The following is a 19,846-nucleotide window of genomic DNA, read 5'->3' as shown; positions in this document are numbered from 1 at the left end:
TGGAAAGTTATATTTCTCTAAGGCCTTGTCCATTTCTTCCAGGTTGTCCATTTTATTGGCATAGAGCTGCTGGTAGTAGTCTCTTATGATCCTTTGTATTTCAGTGTTGCCTGTTGTGATCTCTCCATTTTCTTTTCTAATTTTGTTAATTTGGTTCTTCTCCCTTTGTTTCTTAATGAGTCTTGCTATTGGTTTGTCAATTTTGTTTATTTTTTCAAAAAACTAGCTTTTAGCTTTGTTGATTTTTGCTATGGTCTCTTTAGTTTCTTTTGCATTTATTTCTGCCCTAATTTTTAAGATTTCTTTCCTTCTACTAACCCTGGGGTTCTTCATTTCTTTCTTCTCTAGTTGCTTTAGGTGTAGAGTGAGGTTATTTATTTGACTTTTTCTTGTTTCTTGAGGTAGGCCTGTAATGCTATGAATCTTCCCCTTAGCACTGCTTTTACAGTGTCCCATAGGTTTTGTGTTGTTGAGTTTTCATTTTCATTCATTTCTATGCATATTTTGATTTCTTTTTTGATTTCTTCTATGATTTGTTGGTTATTCAGAAGCGTGTTGTTTAGCCTCCATATGTTTGAATTTTTAATAATTTTTTCCTGTAATTGAGATCTAATCTTACTGCACTGTGGTCAGAAAAGATGACTGGAATGATTTCAATTTTTTTGAATTTACCAAGACTAGATTTATGGCCCAAGATGTGATCTATTCTGGAGAAGGTTCTGTGTGCACTTGAGGAAAAGGTGAAGTTGATTGTTTTCGGGTGAAACATCCTATAGATGTCAATTAGGTCTAGCTGGTCCGTTGTGTCCTTTAAAGTTTGTGTTTCCTTGTTCATTTTCTGTTTAGGTGATCTATCCATAGCTGTGAGTGGGGTATTAAAGTCTCCCACTATTATTGTGTTACTATTAATTTCCTCTTTCATACTCATTAGCGTTTGCCTTATATATTGCGGTGCCCCTATGTTGGGTGCATATATATTTATAATTGTTGTATCTTCTTAGGATTGATCCTTTGTCATTATGTAGTGTCCTTCTTTGTCTTTTTTCACAGCCTTTATTTGAAAGTCTATTTTATCTGAGATGAGTATTGTGACTCCTGCTTTCTTTTGGTCTCCATTTGCGTGAAATACTTTTTTCCAGCCCTTCACTTTTAGTCTGTATGTGTCCCTTGTTTTGAGGTAGATCTCTTGTAGACAGCATATATAGGGGTCTTTTTTTTTTGTATCCATTCAGCCAGCCTTTGTCTTTTGATTGGGGCATTCAACCCATTTACATTTAAGGTAATTATTGACAGGTATGGTACCGTTGCCATTTACTTTGTTGTTTGGGGTTCGCGTTTATACAACCTTTCTGTGTTTCTTGTCTAGAGAAGATCCGTTAGCATTTGTTGAAGAGCTGGTTTGGTGGTGCTGAATTCTCTCAGCTTTTGCTTGTCTGTAAAGCTTTTGAGTTCTCCTTCATATCTGAATGAGATCCTTACTGGGTACAGTAATCTAGGTTTTAGGTTATTCTCCTTGATTACTCTATGTATGTCCCGCCATTCCCTTCTGGCCTGAAGGGTTGCTATTGATAGATCAGCTGTTATCCTTATGGGAATCCCTTTGTGTGTTATTTGTTGTTTCTCCCTTGCTGCTTTTAATATTTGTTCTTTGTGTTTGATCTTTGTTAATTTCTTAATCTACCAATTTTCTACTCTCAACTTGTTGATAGTGGAGAAACCAGCATGTCAAAACTTATGAAAAATCAATTTAATAGGATTTCAACATTTTGCAGTGTGATGGCATAATCACATCAGGGTGGGATTTAGTCACCATTCAGATGTTTTACAAATCTGGGCATGTCTAAGTCTGAATAATTTATGTACTGAAATGAACCCCTTACATGATGATCCAGTATTCCATATCAACAAATAAAATGATAATTCACCTCCTGCATTTCATGACTCTGTTACCATTTATTTTGTCTTATTCTTTTGGGGGTTACTCCACTAGTTCCGAAATTTTTGAGCCATTGAATGCCTGAAACACTCCAGGTTTGCTTTAATTGCAACATGCACAGATTTGTCATGGAAACAGTTTTTGAAATGCTTTCAGAAGAGCATTTTTTACATCTTTGTTCCTCAAACTATAGATAAGCGGATTCAGCATGGGAATAACAATGGTGTAGAATACAGATGCCACCTGTGCCTGGGTCAAGGAGGATGTGTTCTCAGGCTGCAGATACGTGAAAATCAGGGACCCATAGAAGATGGTCACCCCCATGATGTGGGACACACAGGTTGAAAAGGCTTTCTGTCTGCCTGCTGCAGACCGGATCTGCAGGATGGCTGAGATGATGGCCATGTAGGTGACTGTGATGATGAAGAGAGAGCTAAGAAGGGTGAAGCCAGCTAAAACAAAGATCACCATTTCTGTGTTGAATGCATCCACGCAGGACAGGGCCAGAAGAGCTGTGGTGTCACAGAAAAAATGATTGATGCTGACATCACAGAATGCCAATCTGCTGATCACACAGATGGAGACCAGAGAATTGGTGAAGCCGATCATATAAGGCATGACTCCCAACCCCCTGCACACCTTCTGGGACATGACCACAGAATACAGTAAGGGATTGCAGATAGCTACATAGCGGTCATAGGCCATGGACCCCAGAAGAAAGCACTCACTACACACTAAACCCACAAAAAAGTACATCTGAACAAAGCAGCCAACAAAGGAGATGGTTTTCCGGATTGACTGGAGATTTACCAGTGCCTTGGGTGTTACAGTAGTGGAATAAAATACATCAATGGATGCTAAATTGCTAAGGAAAAAGTACATAGGTGTGTGGAGCTGACAGTCGATTCTGATTAACAGAATTAGTCCAAGGTTCCCCAAAACAGTGAAGAGATAAATAAAAAGAAACATCAAGAAGAGGCTGATTTGTAGTTCAGGGTGATTTTCAAATCCAGAGAGGATGAAGAATGTCACCTCTGTGAAGTTGTTCCCAGCCATTTCTGTCCACTCAGATCCTTGACTTCTCTGCTGAAAAATGATAGGAAAAGTTAGAAGAAATTCAAGTCCAAAGGAATGATAAGCGGCACTAACCTAGACTCCCATAATGAGAGAGTAACAGATGGGAAGCAAATATTAAATGACTTCAAGTTAATTGAGAATTTGTGCATGATTTTAATTTTTTAAAAAATAGAACTAACAAACAATAATCAAAATTCTAAGTTCACATTCATTGGAATTGATTGCACTTTAAAAAAAAACCCAAATCTATCTGGATTGCTTTGTAGAGAAATTTCTCTACAGATAAACCATCCTCTTCCCTTGTCTATTACTGGGACCTAGTTCATATGCTTAGAAACTTACATACTGTAATTGATTATATATTATTCTTAGAAAACATGAAACTCAGCTGGAAATTTAAATTTTGACATGTAATGCTACCTTTTGTGGCAGTCATAAGATTTCAACAGCCAATAAGTACTTTACAGGGTTGTTTTAGGTGCTTGATGTGATCTTCTATGGGCATATCTAATAGTTCCTTGGACTCAATAAAACTTGCTAAATTTTGCAAATATATATGTATATACTTTATAAAATATATATTTTACAAAATTGTATATATAAACATATGCATATATTTACATATAGTGAGACATTATATATAATGTGTATATATATAAAATGGAGAAGGGCATGGCAACTCACTCCAGCATTCTTGCCTGGAGAATCCCATAGACAGAGGACCCTGGTGAGCTAGAGTCCATGGGTCACAAAGATTTGGACACGACTGAGTGACTAACACACACACACTCTCTCTCTCTCATATATATATGTATACACGCATACACACACACACACTCTCTCTCTCTATATATATATATATATATATGTATGTATAGATGTATGTATTTAAGTCCCCTAATACAAACTCCCAAGTTGTGAACTTTCAAAGATGTAAATGTGCGTTTCCATGTTAATCACATGTCAGCTCACATGTCTGGCGAGCGTTGTCCGTCCTCTACAATCTGTTGTGCTTTTGTGTAATTTACAACAATGTAGAAATTGCTACGCGGAGTACAGTAGTTCAGGATCTTTATTCCAAGTGCAGGTTGGGCATAAGCAAGCATAAGAGCAGCAGGGATGAAGCTGGTACTGCTCAGAAGAGAATCAGGAAATGGCAAGCGGATTTGATATATTTGAGGAGACACTGTTAGGTTTTTGAGGCACAGGACCCGAATGTAGAATGGTGCACGAAAGCTGCAGCAGCCGTTCAGAATGCAACCCGTTGCTAGCCTGTCTCTAGGAGAAGAATAAAAGAGCTACAACTCAGACATCTCTGCATCGATTTTTGAAGAGGGCATTCATTGATAGAACTGAATCCGGCAAGGAACAAAAACCTGTGCATCGGCGCCAGGCCTGAGTGACATCGCAGCTTGCCCTGTTACTATCGCTGTGGATTTTCAGCTCTGCCATCTCCTAGCTCCTCTCTGCTCTGCACTCGGTAACTTTTCTTGCCTGCCCACTCAGTGCCAGCCCCTGTATGCCAGCTGTTGTTCTGCAGTACTGCACTTTTCAAAGTACTGTACTGTAAGATTTAAAACTTTCCTTCCTCTTTTGTGTTTGTTTTTTATGCATTAGCTGTGCAAAAATTATTATAAACCGACTACAGGAAAAAATTATATAGCTGACTGTGTTATCTGGATACCTAGGCTGACTTTGTTGGACTTAATGAACAAATTGGACTTACCAATGTGCTCTAGGAATAGAACTCCTTCATATGTAGGGGGCTTATATGTTAATATAAAAGGAAACAAACATCTTGTTTATTTTATGCTGCTGCTAAGTTGCTTCAGTCATGTCCGACTCCGTGTGACCCCCTAGATGGCAGCCCACAGGCTACCCCGTCCCTGGGATTCTCCAGGAAAGAATACTGGAGTAGGTTGCCATTTCCCTCTCCATTGCCTTCTCCGTGTTTATTTTATATGTTAATGCTAAAATCCTCTCTACTTTTTTTTTCTATCACATACCCTTTCTTTCTACCAGTGAACATTTCTAAATGGGGATCATAGTCTATGATGCAGCCAAATTGTTTTGTCTCTCTGGTTAGAACCAGGTTTATTGCCAGCATGAAGCACTTGGTTATCTACAACATCAGGCAATAACTAATTCATTGCCAATAGCAGGATTCAACTCAATAATGTGATGCGAAGAAGCCTACAAATGGTAAAAGAATATGATTTGTTATATTTAAAACAGAAAATTAAAATATAAAGTGATTTCACTAAAAATTAAAGAACTTATTTTCCTAGTTATATTGACATAAGCATGTGATAAATAAGTAAAACTGAAACTGGTATGATATTAATGTGGTTTATTTCAGACTTACAGCACTCTGCTTGAGTAGCCCGAAGGAATCTTATGTTATATAAAGTACACCTAATCCCTTAGTATCTCTCACGTTCACAGTGCTCCTATTTATTTATCCATTCATTCCTTTATTTAGCATTTAGTCAATGAAGACATTTTGTCTTGGCTGTCATTAAAGGCGCTTTTCTTAAAGCATACTGGAAGGCGCAGGTGTATAAAAATAAAAATTGTGTCAATGTGAGAATCACACATAACTACACAATAATTAAAAGAAGAGGATGGTAAAATTAGACTTACCTGGGATTTAGTCATCAAAAGGAAACTCTCTTTTCATTCAGGACACTTCCACCTTTTTCAGGTTTATGATCAGACAATAGGAAGACAAAACATTACTTAATACTTGCAAAATTCATCATAATTTTTGGCACATAACTATATTTGTCTCACTATAATTCTGAACTGTATGAATTCCAAGTAAGATAACTTGGATCTGTTGCTGTTTTTGCTGCTGCTGTGTTTGTTATCACAGAGCTCTATTTCTAATATAATGGACCCTTTATGATATTAGGAGTTGGTGGGGAAAATGGTGGTGGTTTTGATGACAATTATGGAAAATACATATATCACCTTCCAATGGCAGGATGACATAAGAGCCAAATTAGCAGAGCGATTGTTTATTTGCATGTACCTTCTCAATAATTCAAATCTATTTTTTAGTTCAAATTTAGATTTTATTCAGAATTATTTTTGTTCTCAGGGTTTTTATAAAACAGTCTCATGACAAAGAATTATCTTCAAAAATCTAGTCTTAAACTGTCTTTTTATACCAAAATCTCTTTTTAAATTCACAAATATATATCATAAAGAAACTGGTCAATTAGCACCTTTTATCTCTTGAGATTTGTATTTTAATTGTACCCCAAGGTTTATTTTTAATTTGTATGGGATGCATCTGCAGTGAAAATGTTTGGAAACAAATAGTCCTTATTTGTGTGTATTTGTTTAAATGTCCATAGGCATACTGAAAAATGCAATTTAATACAGTTTTCAAAATTATATTTATTTTATATTATACATTTAAATTATTAAATATTGCATTTGTTTTTATTATATACATTTTATATTTTCTGTTATAAATTGTTATATATATTTTATATTATTCATATTATATAAAATATATATAACAGCTTTTCTAAAATATGAAATATATATGAGATTCATAATATTAGAAAATATCAGCTAACTACTGCCCCTTTCTAAGCTTCCCAGGTAACTCTCCCAGCAAAGAGAAGTAAGTCTTCCTATCTACTGATTTAACATTGAAATCATGTTAACATCTATGTTAATAAATCTTGTATGCTTTTATTTTTTTTTAATGCAGGCATTTAGTGATTTTTAATTGACTTGCTCCATGGTATGTACACAAAATAACTGGCTGAGAATAAGTACTCCATCTAGAAAAATAAACACAAAATCTTAAGTAAAATTAGAGTTTGTGCTCTGAGTTTGATGCTCAGTGAAATGGTCAGTACTTTGAAAAAATTTAATTATATTATTATAGTTTCTTTATTTTCTAAGCATCTTGGTAAGATACACTCTATAAAGATTCTAGGTTAGTAAATCTCTGAATGGCCCACAAAAGCGAAATTTTTTTTCATTTATTTTTATTAGTTGAAGGCTAATTACAATATTGCAGTGGTTTTTGTCATACATTGACATGAATCAGCCATGGATTTACATGTGTTCCCCATCCCAATCCCCCCCCCCACCTCCCTCTCCACCCCATCCCTCTGGGTCTTCCCAGTGCACCAGGCCCGAACAGACTTTTGGACTCTGTGGGAGAAGGTGAGGGTGGGATGTTTCAAGAGAACAGCACCAAAACATGTATATTATCTATGGTGAAACAGATCACCAGCCCAGGTTGGATGCATGAGAAAAGGGAAAATTTTTAAGTGTCTCAGGTCCATGGATTCTTTCCAAATACTAGCTTAGAAGGATCTTACAGATTTGCCTAATTAAGTTACTTTTCAATTGGTATCATAATATTTTATTTTTTTACTTACCTTTAGAAGGGATTTAGTATTACAATGATGAAACATGACAGATTTTTCACTGGGGAAGAAAAAAAAAATGAATCTCTAATTCTACTTGTTACACTAGAGATTTAAAAAGAGAAATAAAATCTATTATACATGGACCATATCAGTTAAAGGTGGTCAGCATATTAAGATATTAGGAAGAAAGAAATTGTACTATAGTTCCCCCACTCTAGTATGTGTCCTGAAAAACCTAAACTTTCAAAAAATTGGGCTGTAAATATCAAATTTCCATCCATTATCTTACTTTTTTCAACATATCTTTATTGAGCAACTATTAAATAACAGATATTGTGCTTTATGTAGGAATACAAAGATGAGAATAAAATCATCTCACTTTTGCATCCCTTAGAGTTGGTTGCCTCCTTAAAAATTCAAAATTTGTCTCAGTTTTTCAATATTCTGACATTTGATGAGCTAAAGATATTGTGGTTACCATTGTATAAATGGTTTAGGGACGTTGTTGGACCAAGCTATAGGGTGAACATGTGCGAGCATGCTAAGTCACTTCAGTCATGACCAAACCTTTGCAACCCTATAGACTGCATCTCACCAGGCTCCTCTGTCCATGGGGATTCTCCAGGCAAGAATACTGGAGTTGGTTCCTGTGCCCTCCTCCAGGGGATCTTCCCAACCCAGGATGGAACCCATGGCTCATGTCTTCTACCTCAGCAAGAAGGTTCTTTACTATGTATTATATTCTTGTTCAATTAAGTTTATATTTCTTATAAACCCATTTATAAGAGAGTGAAAAAGCTGGCTTGAAACTCAACATTAAAACAAACAAACAAATAAAATGAAGAACATGACATCTAGTCCCACCACTTCATGGAAAATAGAAGGGGGAAAAGTGGAAGCATTGACAGATTTTATTTTCTTGGGCTCCAAAATCACTGCAGGCAGTGACTGCAGCTATGAAACTGAAAAACGCTTGCTCCTTGGAAGAAAAGCTGTGACAAACCTAGACAGTGTATTAGAAAGCAGAGACATCACTTGCTGACAAAGATCCATAACATCAAAGCTGTGTCTTTTCCATTAGCCATGTAGGGACTAAGAGTTAGAACATGAGTTACACCATGTGAGAGTTAGCCAACAAAGAAGGCTGAGCGCTAAAGAATTGATGCTTTCAAATTGTGGTGTTGGAGAAGACTCTTAAAAGAGTCCCTCGGACTGCAAGGAGATCAAACCAGTCAATCCTAAAGGAAATCAACCCTGAGTATTCATTGGAAGGACTGATGCTGAAGCTCCAAACTTTGGCCACCTGATGTGAGGAGCTGACTCATTAGAAAAGACCCTGATGCTGGGAAAGACTGAAGGCAACAGGAGAAGTGGGTGGCAGAGGATGAGATGGTTAGATAGCATTACTGTCTCAACGGACATGAATTTGAGCAATAGTGAATGACAGGAGCTTTGGCATGCTGCAGTCCATGGGGTTGCAAAGAGTCAGATATGATTTAGCACAACTATAGCAAGAAAATAAACCCAGTTTGGACTCTGGCTGTCAATCAGCTATATTTTTAACTTTTTATTAGATATTTGTAGACTTACCTTGTTCAGGAAAGCTAACAGCTTACATGATTATAGCATAATTATTAGCATAAAGAAGAAATAAAGAGTTTACTTAATTTTACCAGTGTTTACACTAATTTCTTTTTTCCTGTTCCAAGATCCGAGTCAGAATAGCATGCTGCACTTGCTCTAGCAGACACTAATGGAGGCACCCCATTATGTTAGTCTTTATTCAGCTTTTGTCCTCTCCACCCATTTAACCTACAGATGTTTATTCTTCCTTTCTTTCTTGCTTAATTGCACTCTGAAAATGTTTACCCTCTAACTATACCCCTCCAAGACAGCACTCTCTAACCTTCCTTTCCTCTGGGGGCATTCCTCATTCCAGAAAGAGTATCACAGGATGATGACCTCAAGAAACATCGAACCTGTCCTGGAATCACCTGAGATCCTGGAATCACCCTAAAGATCTTGCTGCCTCCAGGAAAAGGAGAAGAATGCAAGACCACATCAACCCTGATCCTTATCTTTAGCCCCACTTTCCATCCTGCAACTATAAGACCTCTTCCAACTTCTGAGGAAGGGGGTGCAGTTCTGGAAGCTTTAGTTTGCTGTGGTTCCCCTTTGACAGGCAAAGTAATATAGCTACTCCTTTCTACTCCTCCAAAACTCTGTCACCATATTTCTTCTTGATATTAGCAGAGAGGCTGGTTTTGGTTTTTTTATTTTTTGGCAACACAGTTAATGTCTTATCTCTTTAGTTTTCTGATAGTGATTGCCTCCTTTTCTTTGCTTTTTGTTCATGACCTTGATTCTTTTTAAAGAAATTGGTCAAGTATTTTGAAGAATGTCTCTCAATTTATGTTAGCCTGTTTTTTTCTAGTGACTAACTTGAAATTATTCATAATGGGAAAAAGTACCAAAGGCCCATATACATGCCTTGTTCACATTATCAGAGGATACATTACATTGATAAATATTTCCTGTTTTTTTCTAATGACTAACTTGAAATTATTCATTATGGGAAAAAGTACCAAAGGCCCATATACATGCCTTGTTCACATTATCAGAGGATACATTACATTGATAAATATTTCTAGTAATATTAAACTTGGTCACGTAGTTAAGGTAGAGTCTGCCCGAATGCTTTACTGTAAAAATATGATTCCTTCCTCTGTAATTTACATAAATTAATATTTATATGCAATTATATATATATGCAATAGTAACATTCTTACTTAAATTAATATAATTTACTATGTATTTTATATAGATTCATATATATGTAAAAAACAGACTATGTAAAGTTATTTCATTTATACTTTTTGGAATCCATCAATAAGCTACATCTGCTGATTATCATGGTTGTGCTTTCACAGTAAATTTCCATTTCCCATATTCTTTCAACATATTTTAATGGAAAATATCCTCTAAGGGAGAGTTATTCTTATGCATTTATTTATACCAGTATGTACTTGTTTATAAGTGTTTTGTCCTTTGAGGTTATTATCTAACACTGTCATCACTTATTTTGTTATTCAAATTGTTCTAGCTTTGTTAGTGGAAGCATCATTGTTCCTGTGTGCATGATTATTTGTACATGTTTGTCATTTTCTCTTTATTTTTACTTCTTTTACCCTGGCAGCACAAGGTACTCCATGTTTATTTTATATTTTCCTGGGAAAACAACCACTTTTCCAAGGACACCTGTTATCTTTTATGAGAGTTGGACGTTTGGAATCCAGGATATTTTATTTTCCTTTGCATTTCATTTTCATGTGTGCATTTATATTTTTTCCTTAAGAATATATAACAAATGTTTAATGTTCTAAGTTTTCAAGTTCTTCTGATCATAATTTTATAAATGAAGACTCTATGCTTTAGTTGAAAATGTTTAGAACTTGGAAACATAATTCTGAGTTTGTGTTCAGAAAAACCATTTGCTCACTTTATGGCCATGTAGGCGTTTCTTACCACTTTGATTCACAGTTCCTTGTCTGCAAAGTGACAATAGTAGCACCCACCTTACATGTTTGTGAAAATTAAATTAAATATGTAAAATGCTCTGCATGATATTGAGATTTTACCAGGTACTCAATCAATACCTGAGTGGCTGTTGATGTATTCAGTCAGTTCCCTGGTGACTCAGATGGTAACTAATCTGCCTGCAATGTGGGCAACGTGAGTTTCATCCCTGGGTTGGGAAGGTCCCCTGGAGGAGGGCATGGCAACCTGCTCCAGTATTCCTGCCTGGAGAATCCCCAAGGACAGAGGGGTATGGCGGTCTACAGTCCCCTGGGTCGCAAAGAGTCAGACGTGACTGAGCGACTAAGCACACAGTCAATCAGTATCTATCTCCTGTCCTTAATATAAATGCTTCATAATAATCTATTACAACCATATACCCACATTGATTGAACTGTTTCCTCCACTGTTTGACTTTCACACTCATTATGATTTTTTGTTGTTTATTTTTATACATTTTTTACATTTTTTATTGGAGTATAATCTATTTACAATGTTGTGTTAGTTTCTTCTGTAGGTCGATATGGAATTACAAAATACATGTAGGAAATTCTATTTGTTTATGTAAAATGGTAGGAGGACTATATACTAATATTTGAACATATGTGTACTTGAATTCTACCTCTGAAATCTTGATTTTTTTAAATCTTGGTCAAGCTTTTAACTCTTTGTTTCCTCAACTATAAAATGGATTAGTTCTTCTAGAGTTTAAAAAAGAAGGAAAATTGAAACCACTCTCTGTAACTGATTTTTTTTTGGGGGGGGGTGCTTTGTATAGAAGCATGTATGTGTGGGTGTTTGTGTGATTACCATCTACTGGTTCATTATTATTCAATAAAAGTTGAAAATCATGTTTTATAACTAAACAGCCTATAGAAGATGGTGTCAGTTTCTTACATAAGAAGTTAGAAGATATTCAAAATAATAATTTGGGAATTGAAGGAATCCAAAGTGTACACTGGCATGAAATTATTTCATACTGGAGACATTTTGGATTCAACTTAGAGAGACTTCTCAGAGCTTCCTTTATCTGACTGAAGGCAGAACTTCTGAGAGTGAGGCTGCATAAACCCCCTCTCTTTAGGGCTGCTCTGTCTGCCAGGAAAAGACTGAGAAGGCCACCTGCCTCTATCATACACAAATGATGCCCCAAAATTTCTCATCTGCCATGTCTTCCCTTAGAAGATCATTTGTTTTTCTCACAGAAGCCATTTCTCACTCTCCCTTTCTTCTGTTGTCAAATTATTGAACAAGTAAATTTTTTCTGTACTTTTATATACATAAGAATAAACCTCATCTATTCTCCCATTAATCTAATCTCCCATTAATCTATTCTCCCATTTAATCTACCTTTTGTCAATTTAATCCACATTCCTTTAATTAATAAACCTGAGAAAGTAAAAGAAAAAGTTTCTTCCTTTGTATATGCACACACATAAAATGTAATGTAACGTATGGGCATCTATTTCCAAACGCCAATGAAAAATATCTTTGTGCATATGCTAATTTAAAATATCATCCTTCTTTTCTCCAAAATTCTCACACATATTTAATCATGTACCCATATGTAGCATCAACTAATATTTTTAAAAGTTTCTGCATGAAAATCATAGTCACTGAGCAAATATTTTTCTCTTGATAATTCTTTTCATTGCTTCTTTGGCTTCTGTGTGCCTTACACTGTATATCAGAAGATTTAGTATTGGCAGCAAAAGAGTATAGAACACAGACAAGATTTTGGCTTTCTCCTGTGGGTAGCTAGAGCTGGTTCCCAAATAAGTAAAAATCACTGTTCCATAGAAGAGACTCACTACCGTTAGGTTGGAGGCACATGAAGAGAAGGCTTTGTATCTGCCTCTCAAAGACCGTGTCTTCAGGACCGTGAGAAGGATTTCCAGAGAGGAACTAGCCACAGTCAGAAAGGTGGCCACTGATGTGCTTCCACAGAGGACAGTAAATAGAACCTCATTTGTAATGGGTGTCAGAAAAGGCAAGTTGGAAAAGCAGAGGGATATCACAGAAATAGCGGTTAATGACATTGTGCCCACAGAAGGACAGACTGAGCAAACCAGACAGGTGGGTGAGTGAGTTAGCACAACCCAGTAGATAGGAGGCAGTGACCAGGTGGGTGCAGAAGGTGGGTGTCATGAGACCTTTATAGTGAAGAGGGCGGCACATGGCAAGGTACCGATCATAGGCCGCGGCAGCCAAGAGGAAGCATTCCGTGGTCAGGAACAAGCTGACGAAGGAGTATTGAAGGAGGCAACCGCTGCAGGAGATAGCTTTCTGTCCTGCTACGTAGCTCACCAACAGCTTAGGAATGAAGACTGAGGACTAGCAGAAATCCAGGAAAGCCAACTGGCTAAGGAAAAGGTACTTGGGAGAGTGGAGTTGATCACTAACCAGGATGATGGCGATAATCCAGACATTTCCCAGGACAGTAATGAGGTAGATCAAGAGAAACAGCACAAATAGGACTGTATTCAGTTCAGGGTTATCAGTCAGTCCCAGGAGGATGAATTCAGTTATCCCACTGACACTGCTGTCAGCCATTTATGTGACTCCTCTAAGACTGATCTGCAGAGGGTGAGAGAAGAAAGAAAGTAAGCAAAGGAACAACTTGAATATACGAATTCCATTTGCTAGTAGCTTTAGAAAGCTGCATGGTTTTAGTTAACATTAATAACCTGAAAGTGAAAGCGAAGTATTAGGCACTCAGTCTTGTTCAGCTGTTTGTGGACTTGCCAGGCTCCTCTGTTCATGGAGTTCTGCAAGCAGGAGCACTGGACTGTGTTGACATTGCTTTCTCCAGAGGATGCTCCTGACCCAGGGATGGAACCTGGGTCTCCTGCATCGTAGGCAGATTATTTACTGTCTAAGCAACTAGGGAAGCCTCAATAATAATAATAATAGTAATCTATAATAATCTATAATAATCTAATTCTTTCAAGTATGAAAAGTTTACCAGATATAAAACTTTACTTGGTACAAAGTGTCACCAGTGCATGTAACCTGGCATTATGCATCATAAAAGAACCTCTATAGAAATTAAAGTCCTCATGAAGGGCCCTAAGAGGAGTCTTTAACAAAGAAAATTCAGGAGATAGATCTTAGATAACAGTGTAGTCCAAATTCCATACATAGACAAGAATCTCATATTTTAAGAAAGTACATCTGTTAACAAAGAGCAAAAAAAATCAATATTTAGCAGGTAAATTCTTGAGACATCTAGCAAAATTATTCTGTATAACAACTTTTTTCACCTAGACAAAAAACATGTTAAACAATTAAAAAAACAAATGAATAGAATATATATGCATATACATATGCATGTATATAATATCATCTAATAAAATTAATGATTATCCATAAAAATGGAAAATGGCAATTATGAGTGCCTAGGATATAGAAAGAAACAAATTTAAAAATTGTCTATCTTAACATATCTTACTTGTTAAAACTCATTCACTGCAGGAAGTCATTCTTTGCTCCTCCAATAGATATTTATTATTTCATCCTCTGATTTCCCATTTTATTATCCAATGACTTGAATTTGCCCATATCAGATTTTTAAAATTAAGATAGAAAACTTTCAATATTTTTTAATCCTGACAGTCAAAAAGTCTCAAATCTAATTTCAAGTATAATGCATATGCTTTTGGCATATTTCATCCCAAATCTGAATTTTTACTCAGGTATAATTATCTAGGAATAGTCAGATCATTATTTTATTTTAGTTTTTTATCATATAACTCAAAGAACATAAAAATCAAGGTTCTTATAAAGCAATTATCCATCAATAAAAAAATAAATTTTAAAAAGCAAGGTTTTGATATCTAATATATTAGGGAAATACTTGATTAAATAATTTTTAAGAAAGGTTTTCTTTACTGCAGAACCTTTAGTAATGCATAGTATGTAACTATGCTTTGTGAGTTCCAACAAAAGAAATAAATATAGAACATGTTTCACATCCAATTAACAGTTGAATATATTTTCACTAAAAATTAATGAAAATGATGTTCCAAAATCCATGCTTTGGAAGTAATGCTTCTTGGTATTGAATGAAGAATGAATGAGCTTGGATCTCTATGCCTTATTATCAATGTGGTGTAAAGTAAGCTATTTAATAACATTAGTGTCATGTAAGTTATTAGTAACAATTCAATTCCTACAAACCATGCTACAGAATACCTTTGATTATGTCTATGTTACCAAAGCACAAGATGTATAAAAAGGTGACTAGACACTTTTTTACCACATTAAGTTGTGGTTTCAGATCTCTCAGCTTCATTTATAACCCTTCCTCAAGACATAGTTATGAGAATTAAATAAGAAAACATGTGAAAGCTATGCTGTATACCATAGGCGTTCTCTAAAAGTTTGCTTTATATTCAAAGTAAAACTAATAAAGAAAATAGAGATAAAACTATCTGTTGACATACCAGACAAACAGGTTTTGGCTAAAGTCATTTTTTGGATCTTTGCTCTTTTGAGTTTCGTTTTATTAGCTTTGCCTGGACTAACTTTGTTTCTTAAAAAATCAATGTGTTTCTTTAATGATGAGTTTCTTATTTCTTTGATTTCATATTTCTTTTTTGATTGACTGTCAATCTCTCAGTCATGTCTGACTCTTTGCAACCTCATGTACTATAGCCTACCAGGTTCTTCTGTCCATGAAATTCTCCAGAGAACAATATTGGAGTGGAATCCCTTTCTGCAGGGAATCTTTCTGACCCACAGATCAAACACAAGTCTCCCACATTACAGGCAAATTCTTTACTATCCGAGTCACCAAGGATTACTTAATAAAAAGTAATTTTTATCTATACTGCCTTATAACAGCACTTATCTTTTGCTATAAATTCAGGTATATAAAATAAATTAATCATTGAGTCTCAAGATTAGCTCTGGTAATAGGACCAAATAAATAACTGTTCTTTCCCTCAGATTTAACAAAATTCAACAGTTTGCAATAATTAGTTTTAGTTCTTAAACAATTTTTTAAAATATATTATTGCTTTTAATTTATGTAATTACGTGAAATTTTAAGCACAGCTACTTGAGGAAATATGGACTAAGCCCACTGATTCTTTCAAGAGAGTTAGTTGACTTGTATTGTGAGACTGTTCTATTTCCAATGGTTAGAACAGATTTGAGGCAGGTGATTTTTCTTCCCCTTCCATTTATGGCATGTACTGAGAGTTGCTGTTTTTGAGAAGTGGAAAAGGCATTTATAATTCCTTTGTTAGAACACATAAATGCAACACCTACGTGGTGCCAAAAGGAAGTCTGTTCCTTTCTCTTAGTTTCTTGACTTGTGTTTATATTTGGCTCTGGGCCTTTGGAGGAAGTGATCACCAGGGACTCTGTGAATACTGAGTTTCATCAAAATGGCTAACAAGAGGCATGGGGAAAGTAAGGTCCCAGCATATCTTTCCAAATTATAGCAGTTCATGGATTTGGCTTTTTCCTAGTCTTAGGGAAAATTGTCAATCTGTTCTTGTCTACTAAGATGAGGCTCTACATGGGAAAGTTCTTCCCTGGTGGTTCAGTGGAAAAAAATCTGCCTGCAATACAGGAGACGTGGGTCTAATCTTTGGGTCAGGAAGATCTTCTGGGGAAGGAGATGGCAGCCCACTCCAGTACTCTTGCCTGGAAAATCCCACAGACAGAGGAGCCTGGTGGGCTGCAGTCCATGGGGTCACAAAAGAGTTGGACATGACAACAACTAAACAACAGCAACAAGGGAAAACCAAATTATTAAAAATGAACTCCACGGTGTTTATAATTATGATTTACATAGCTTAATTATATATGTGTGTGTGTGTGTGTGTGTGTGTGTGTGTGTGTTAAAGAATGCTAAGTTCCATTTTTTGATGACTACATGTTTCTGTTGCAGTAGTGTTGTTTAGCTGCTAGCCATGTTCGAATCTTCGCGGCCCCATGGACTGTAGCCCTCCAGGCCCCTCTGTCCACGGGGTTTCTTAGGCAAGAATACTGGGATGGATTGTCATTTCTTTTTCTGAGGGATCTTCCTGACCCAGTGAACTCATGTCTCCTGCATTGCAGGTGGATTCTTGACCTCTGAGCCCCCAGAAAAGGAGCCATAATGGGTCTATGCTTGTGTGCGTGCCAAGTCACTTCAGCTGTGTCCAACTCTTTGCAACCCTATTGATTGTAGCCCACCAGCCTCCTCTGTTCCTGGGATTCTCCGGGCAAGAATATGAGAGTTGGTTGCCGTGGCCTCTTCCAGAGGATCTTCATGACCCAGGAATTGAACCCATGTCTCTTATAACTCCTGCATTGGCAGGTGGGTTCTTTACACTAGCACCACCTGGGAAGCCCAAAAAAACCTCAAATCTTAGAAACATAAATTCATTGCATTGACTTGAGAGTCTCCTAATAAGTATCAAAGATAACCACAGTGTCAGTTTGCCATGGCTAGTCCATATGCTGCCAGTAACTTATTTTTGTAACGCTTTGGACCATTTCCAAATTGCAAACTCTAAGTTTACACATATGAAATAAAATTAGCACATATTTGATAGAGGTTCTCTGAGTGCTGAGAGGAAATTATGTGATATAAACATCAGCTGAGCCCTGATTTCTCTTGATTGATATTAAACAGTAACCAGTTTTATGTATGAAGTATAGAGCTTAGAGCTACAAGTGTTCATTCTCAATTTTTTCCCCTATATTTTATGTAACAATTGATAGAGTACTAACAGATATTTCATTGGTGAAGTCCTCATTGATTCCCCATTGACTAATTGTATTGTCATTTAAAGCCATTTGGAATGTGCTTAACTTGGTTTATTTACTTTCAGGACATATACTAATAAATATATATTTAGTTTGTTACTAATTTTCATTATATTCCTAATTTTTCAATCTAATAATATGAACTACAAATCTGCAGCAGACTCTCCATCTGTCTGAGAATTCTAAGACAGATTTCTTTTCCTCACTTAAGCAGCCAGTTTCCTTTTATAGTATAATGTAGTAGCTCTTCACTGGAGGAGGGAATGGCAAACCACTTCAGTATTCTTGCCTTGAGAACCCCATGAACAGTATGAAAAGGCAAAAAGATAGGACACTGAAAGATGAACTCCCCAGGTCGGTAGGTGCCCAGTATGCTACTGGAGATCAGTGAAGAAATAACTCCAGAAAGAATGAAGGGATGGAGCCAAAACAAAAACAACACCCAGGTGTGGATGTGACTGGTGATGGAAGTAAGTCTGATGCTGTAAAGAGCAATATTGCATAGGAACCTGGAATGTTAGGTCCATGAATCAAGGCAAATTGGAAATGGTCAAACAGGAGATGGCAATACTGAACTCACTGCAGATGGTGACTGCAGCCATGAAATTAAAAGAAGCTTATTCCTTAGAAGAAAAGTTATGACCAACTTAGCATATTAAAAAGCAGAGACATTACTTTGCCAACAAAGGTCCGTCTAGTCAAGGCTATGATTTTTCCAGTGGTCATGTATGGATGTGAGAGCTGGACTATAGAGAAAGCTGAGCGCCAAAGAATTGATGCTTTTGAACTGTGGTGTTGGAGAAGACTCTTGAGAGTCTCTTGGACTGCAAGGAGATCCAACCAGTCCATCCTAAAGGAGATCAGTCCTGGGTGTTCATTGGAAGGACTGATGCTGAAGCTGAACTCCAATACTTTGGCCACCTGATGCGAAGAACTGACTCATTGGAAAATTCCCTGATGCTGGGAAAGAGTGAAGGTGAAAGGAGAAGGGGACAACAGAGGATGAGATGGTTGGATGGCATCACCAACTCAATGGACATGGGTTTGAGTAAACTCTGGGAGTTAGTGATGGACAGGGAGGCATGGCATGCTTCAGTCCACGGGGTCGCAAAGAGTCGGACAGGACTGAGCAACTGAACTGAACTGATAGGAGCTCTTGGGCTTCCCAGGTGGTAAAGAATCACCTGACATTGCAGGAGATACAAGAGAAACAGAAAAACTGTAAGTCAGGAAGAGCATCTGGAGGAGGAAATGGAAACCCGCTCCAGTATTCTCGCCTGGAGAATCCCATGGATGGGGGGACTGGAGGGCTACAGTCCACTGGGTTGCAAAGAGCCAGACATGACTTAGCAGCAAACTGCGGCAACTACACATTCACACTTAGTACAACTGTGTTCTTTTATCCAAGACCTGGGAGTCGGGCCCCTTCTTTCACAGAGACTGTACTGTATCAGGGGCTTCCCAGGTGGTGTTAGTAGTGAAGAGCCCTCCTGCCAATGCAAGAGTTGCAAGATCCAAGGGTTTAATCCCTGGGTGCGGAAAAGCCCCTGGAGGAGGGCATGGCAACCCACTCCAGTGTTCTAGCCTGAAAAATCCACGGACAGAGGAGCCTGGTGGGCTATAGTCCATAGTGTTGCAAAGAGTCAGACACAACTGAAGCAAATTGGCACAGCACACAGAACTATATATATATAATATATATGTATGTATATATATTATATATATATGTGTGTGTGTGTGTGTATATACTATAACAGATTTTTTAATTAAAAATTTATTTTTCTGAGTTTAATAATCTTATTTGTTTCCCTTTCATTGTGTTCCATACTCTTGGATAGAAGATATTGAATATTCTTGAGAAATTGTGAAGAATTATATAAAATTAGGCTTAAATATTACCATTATTTTATTTTATTCTGAAAATTACTTTCATACAAATGCACTTACCTGACATCTTATACCAAAAAAAAAAAAAAATGTAGCCATATAGGAGTCAATAATATATTGAATGTTTTTGGAAAATTGTGAAGGTCTATACAAATGTTATATGCTCTTTTTGATAGTAGTCGTGGTGTTATTTCATTCTAAAAAG

At 36.6% G+C, this 19,846-nt stretch overlaps 1 protein-coding gene across 1 annotated transcript; it reads right to left on the bottom strand.

Moving 5' to 3' along the window:
• Positions 1–1,337: 1,337 nt before the first annotated feature.
• On the bottom strand, positions 1,338–13,560 carry OR8I2 (olfactory receptor family 8 subfamily I member 2). The gene is made up of 3 exons (XM_020904515.2): positions 7,423–13,560; positions 5,657–5,708; positions 1,338–3,022 (listed from the first exon to the last, which is right to left on the bottom strand). Exons 2-3 carry the CDS (start codon positions 5,669–5,671, stop codon positions 2,063–2,065), a joined length of 975 nt encoding a protein of 324 aa, XP_020760174.2. The 5' UTR covers positions 5,672–5,708; positions 7,423–13,560; the 3' UTR covers positions 1,338–2,062.
• Positions 13,561–19,846: the final 6,286 nt, after the last annotated feature.

Source organism: Odocoileus virginianus, chromosome 10 (genome assembly GCF_023699985.2).
Source record: "Odocoileus virginianus isolate 20LAN1187 ecotype Illinois chromosome 10, Ovbor_1.2, whole genome shotgun sequence".
NCBI classification, from domain to species: Eukaryota; Metazoa; Chordata; class Mammalia; order Artiodactyla; family Cervidae; genus Odocoileus; species Odocoileus virginianus.
This window is presented reverse-complemented; position numbering and strand designations above follow the sequence as displayed.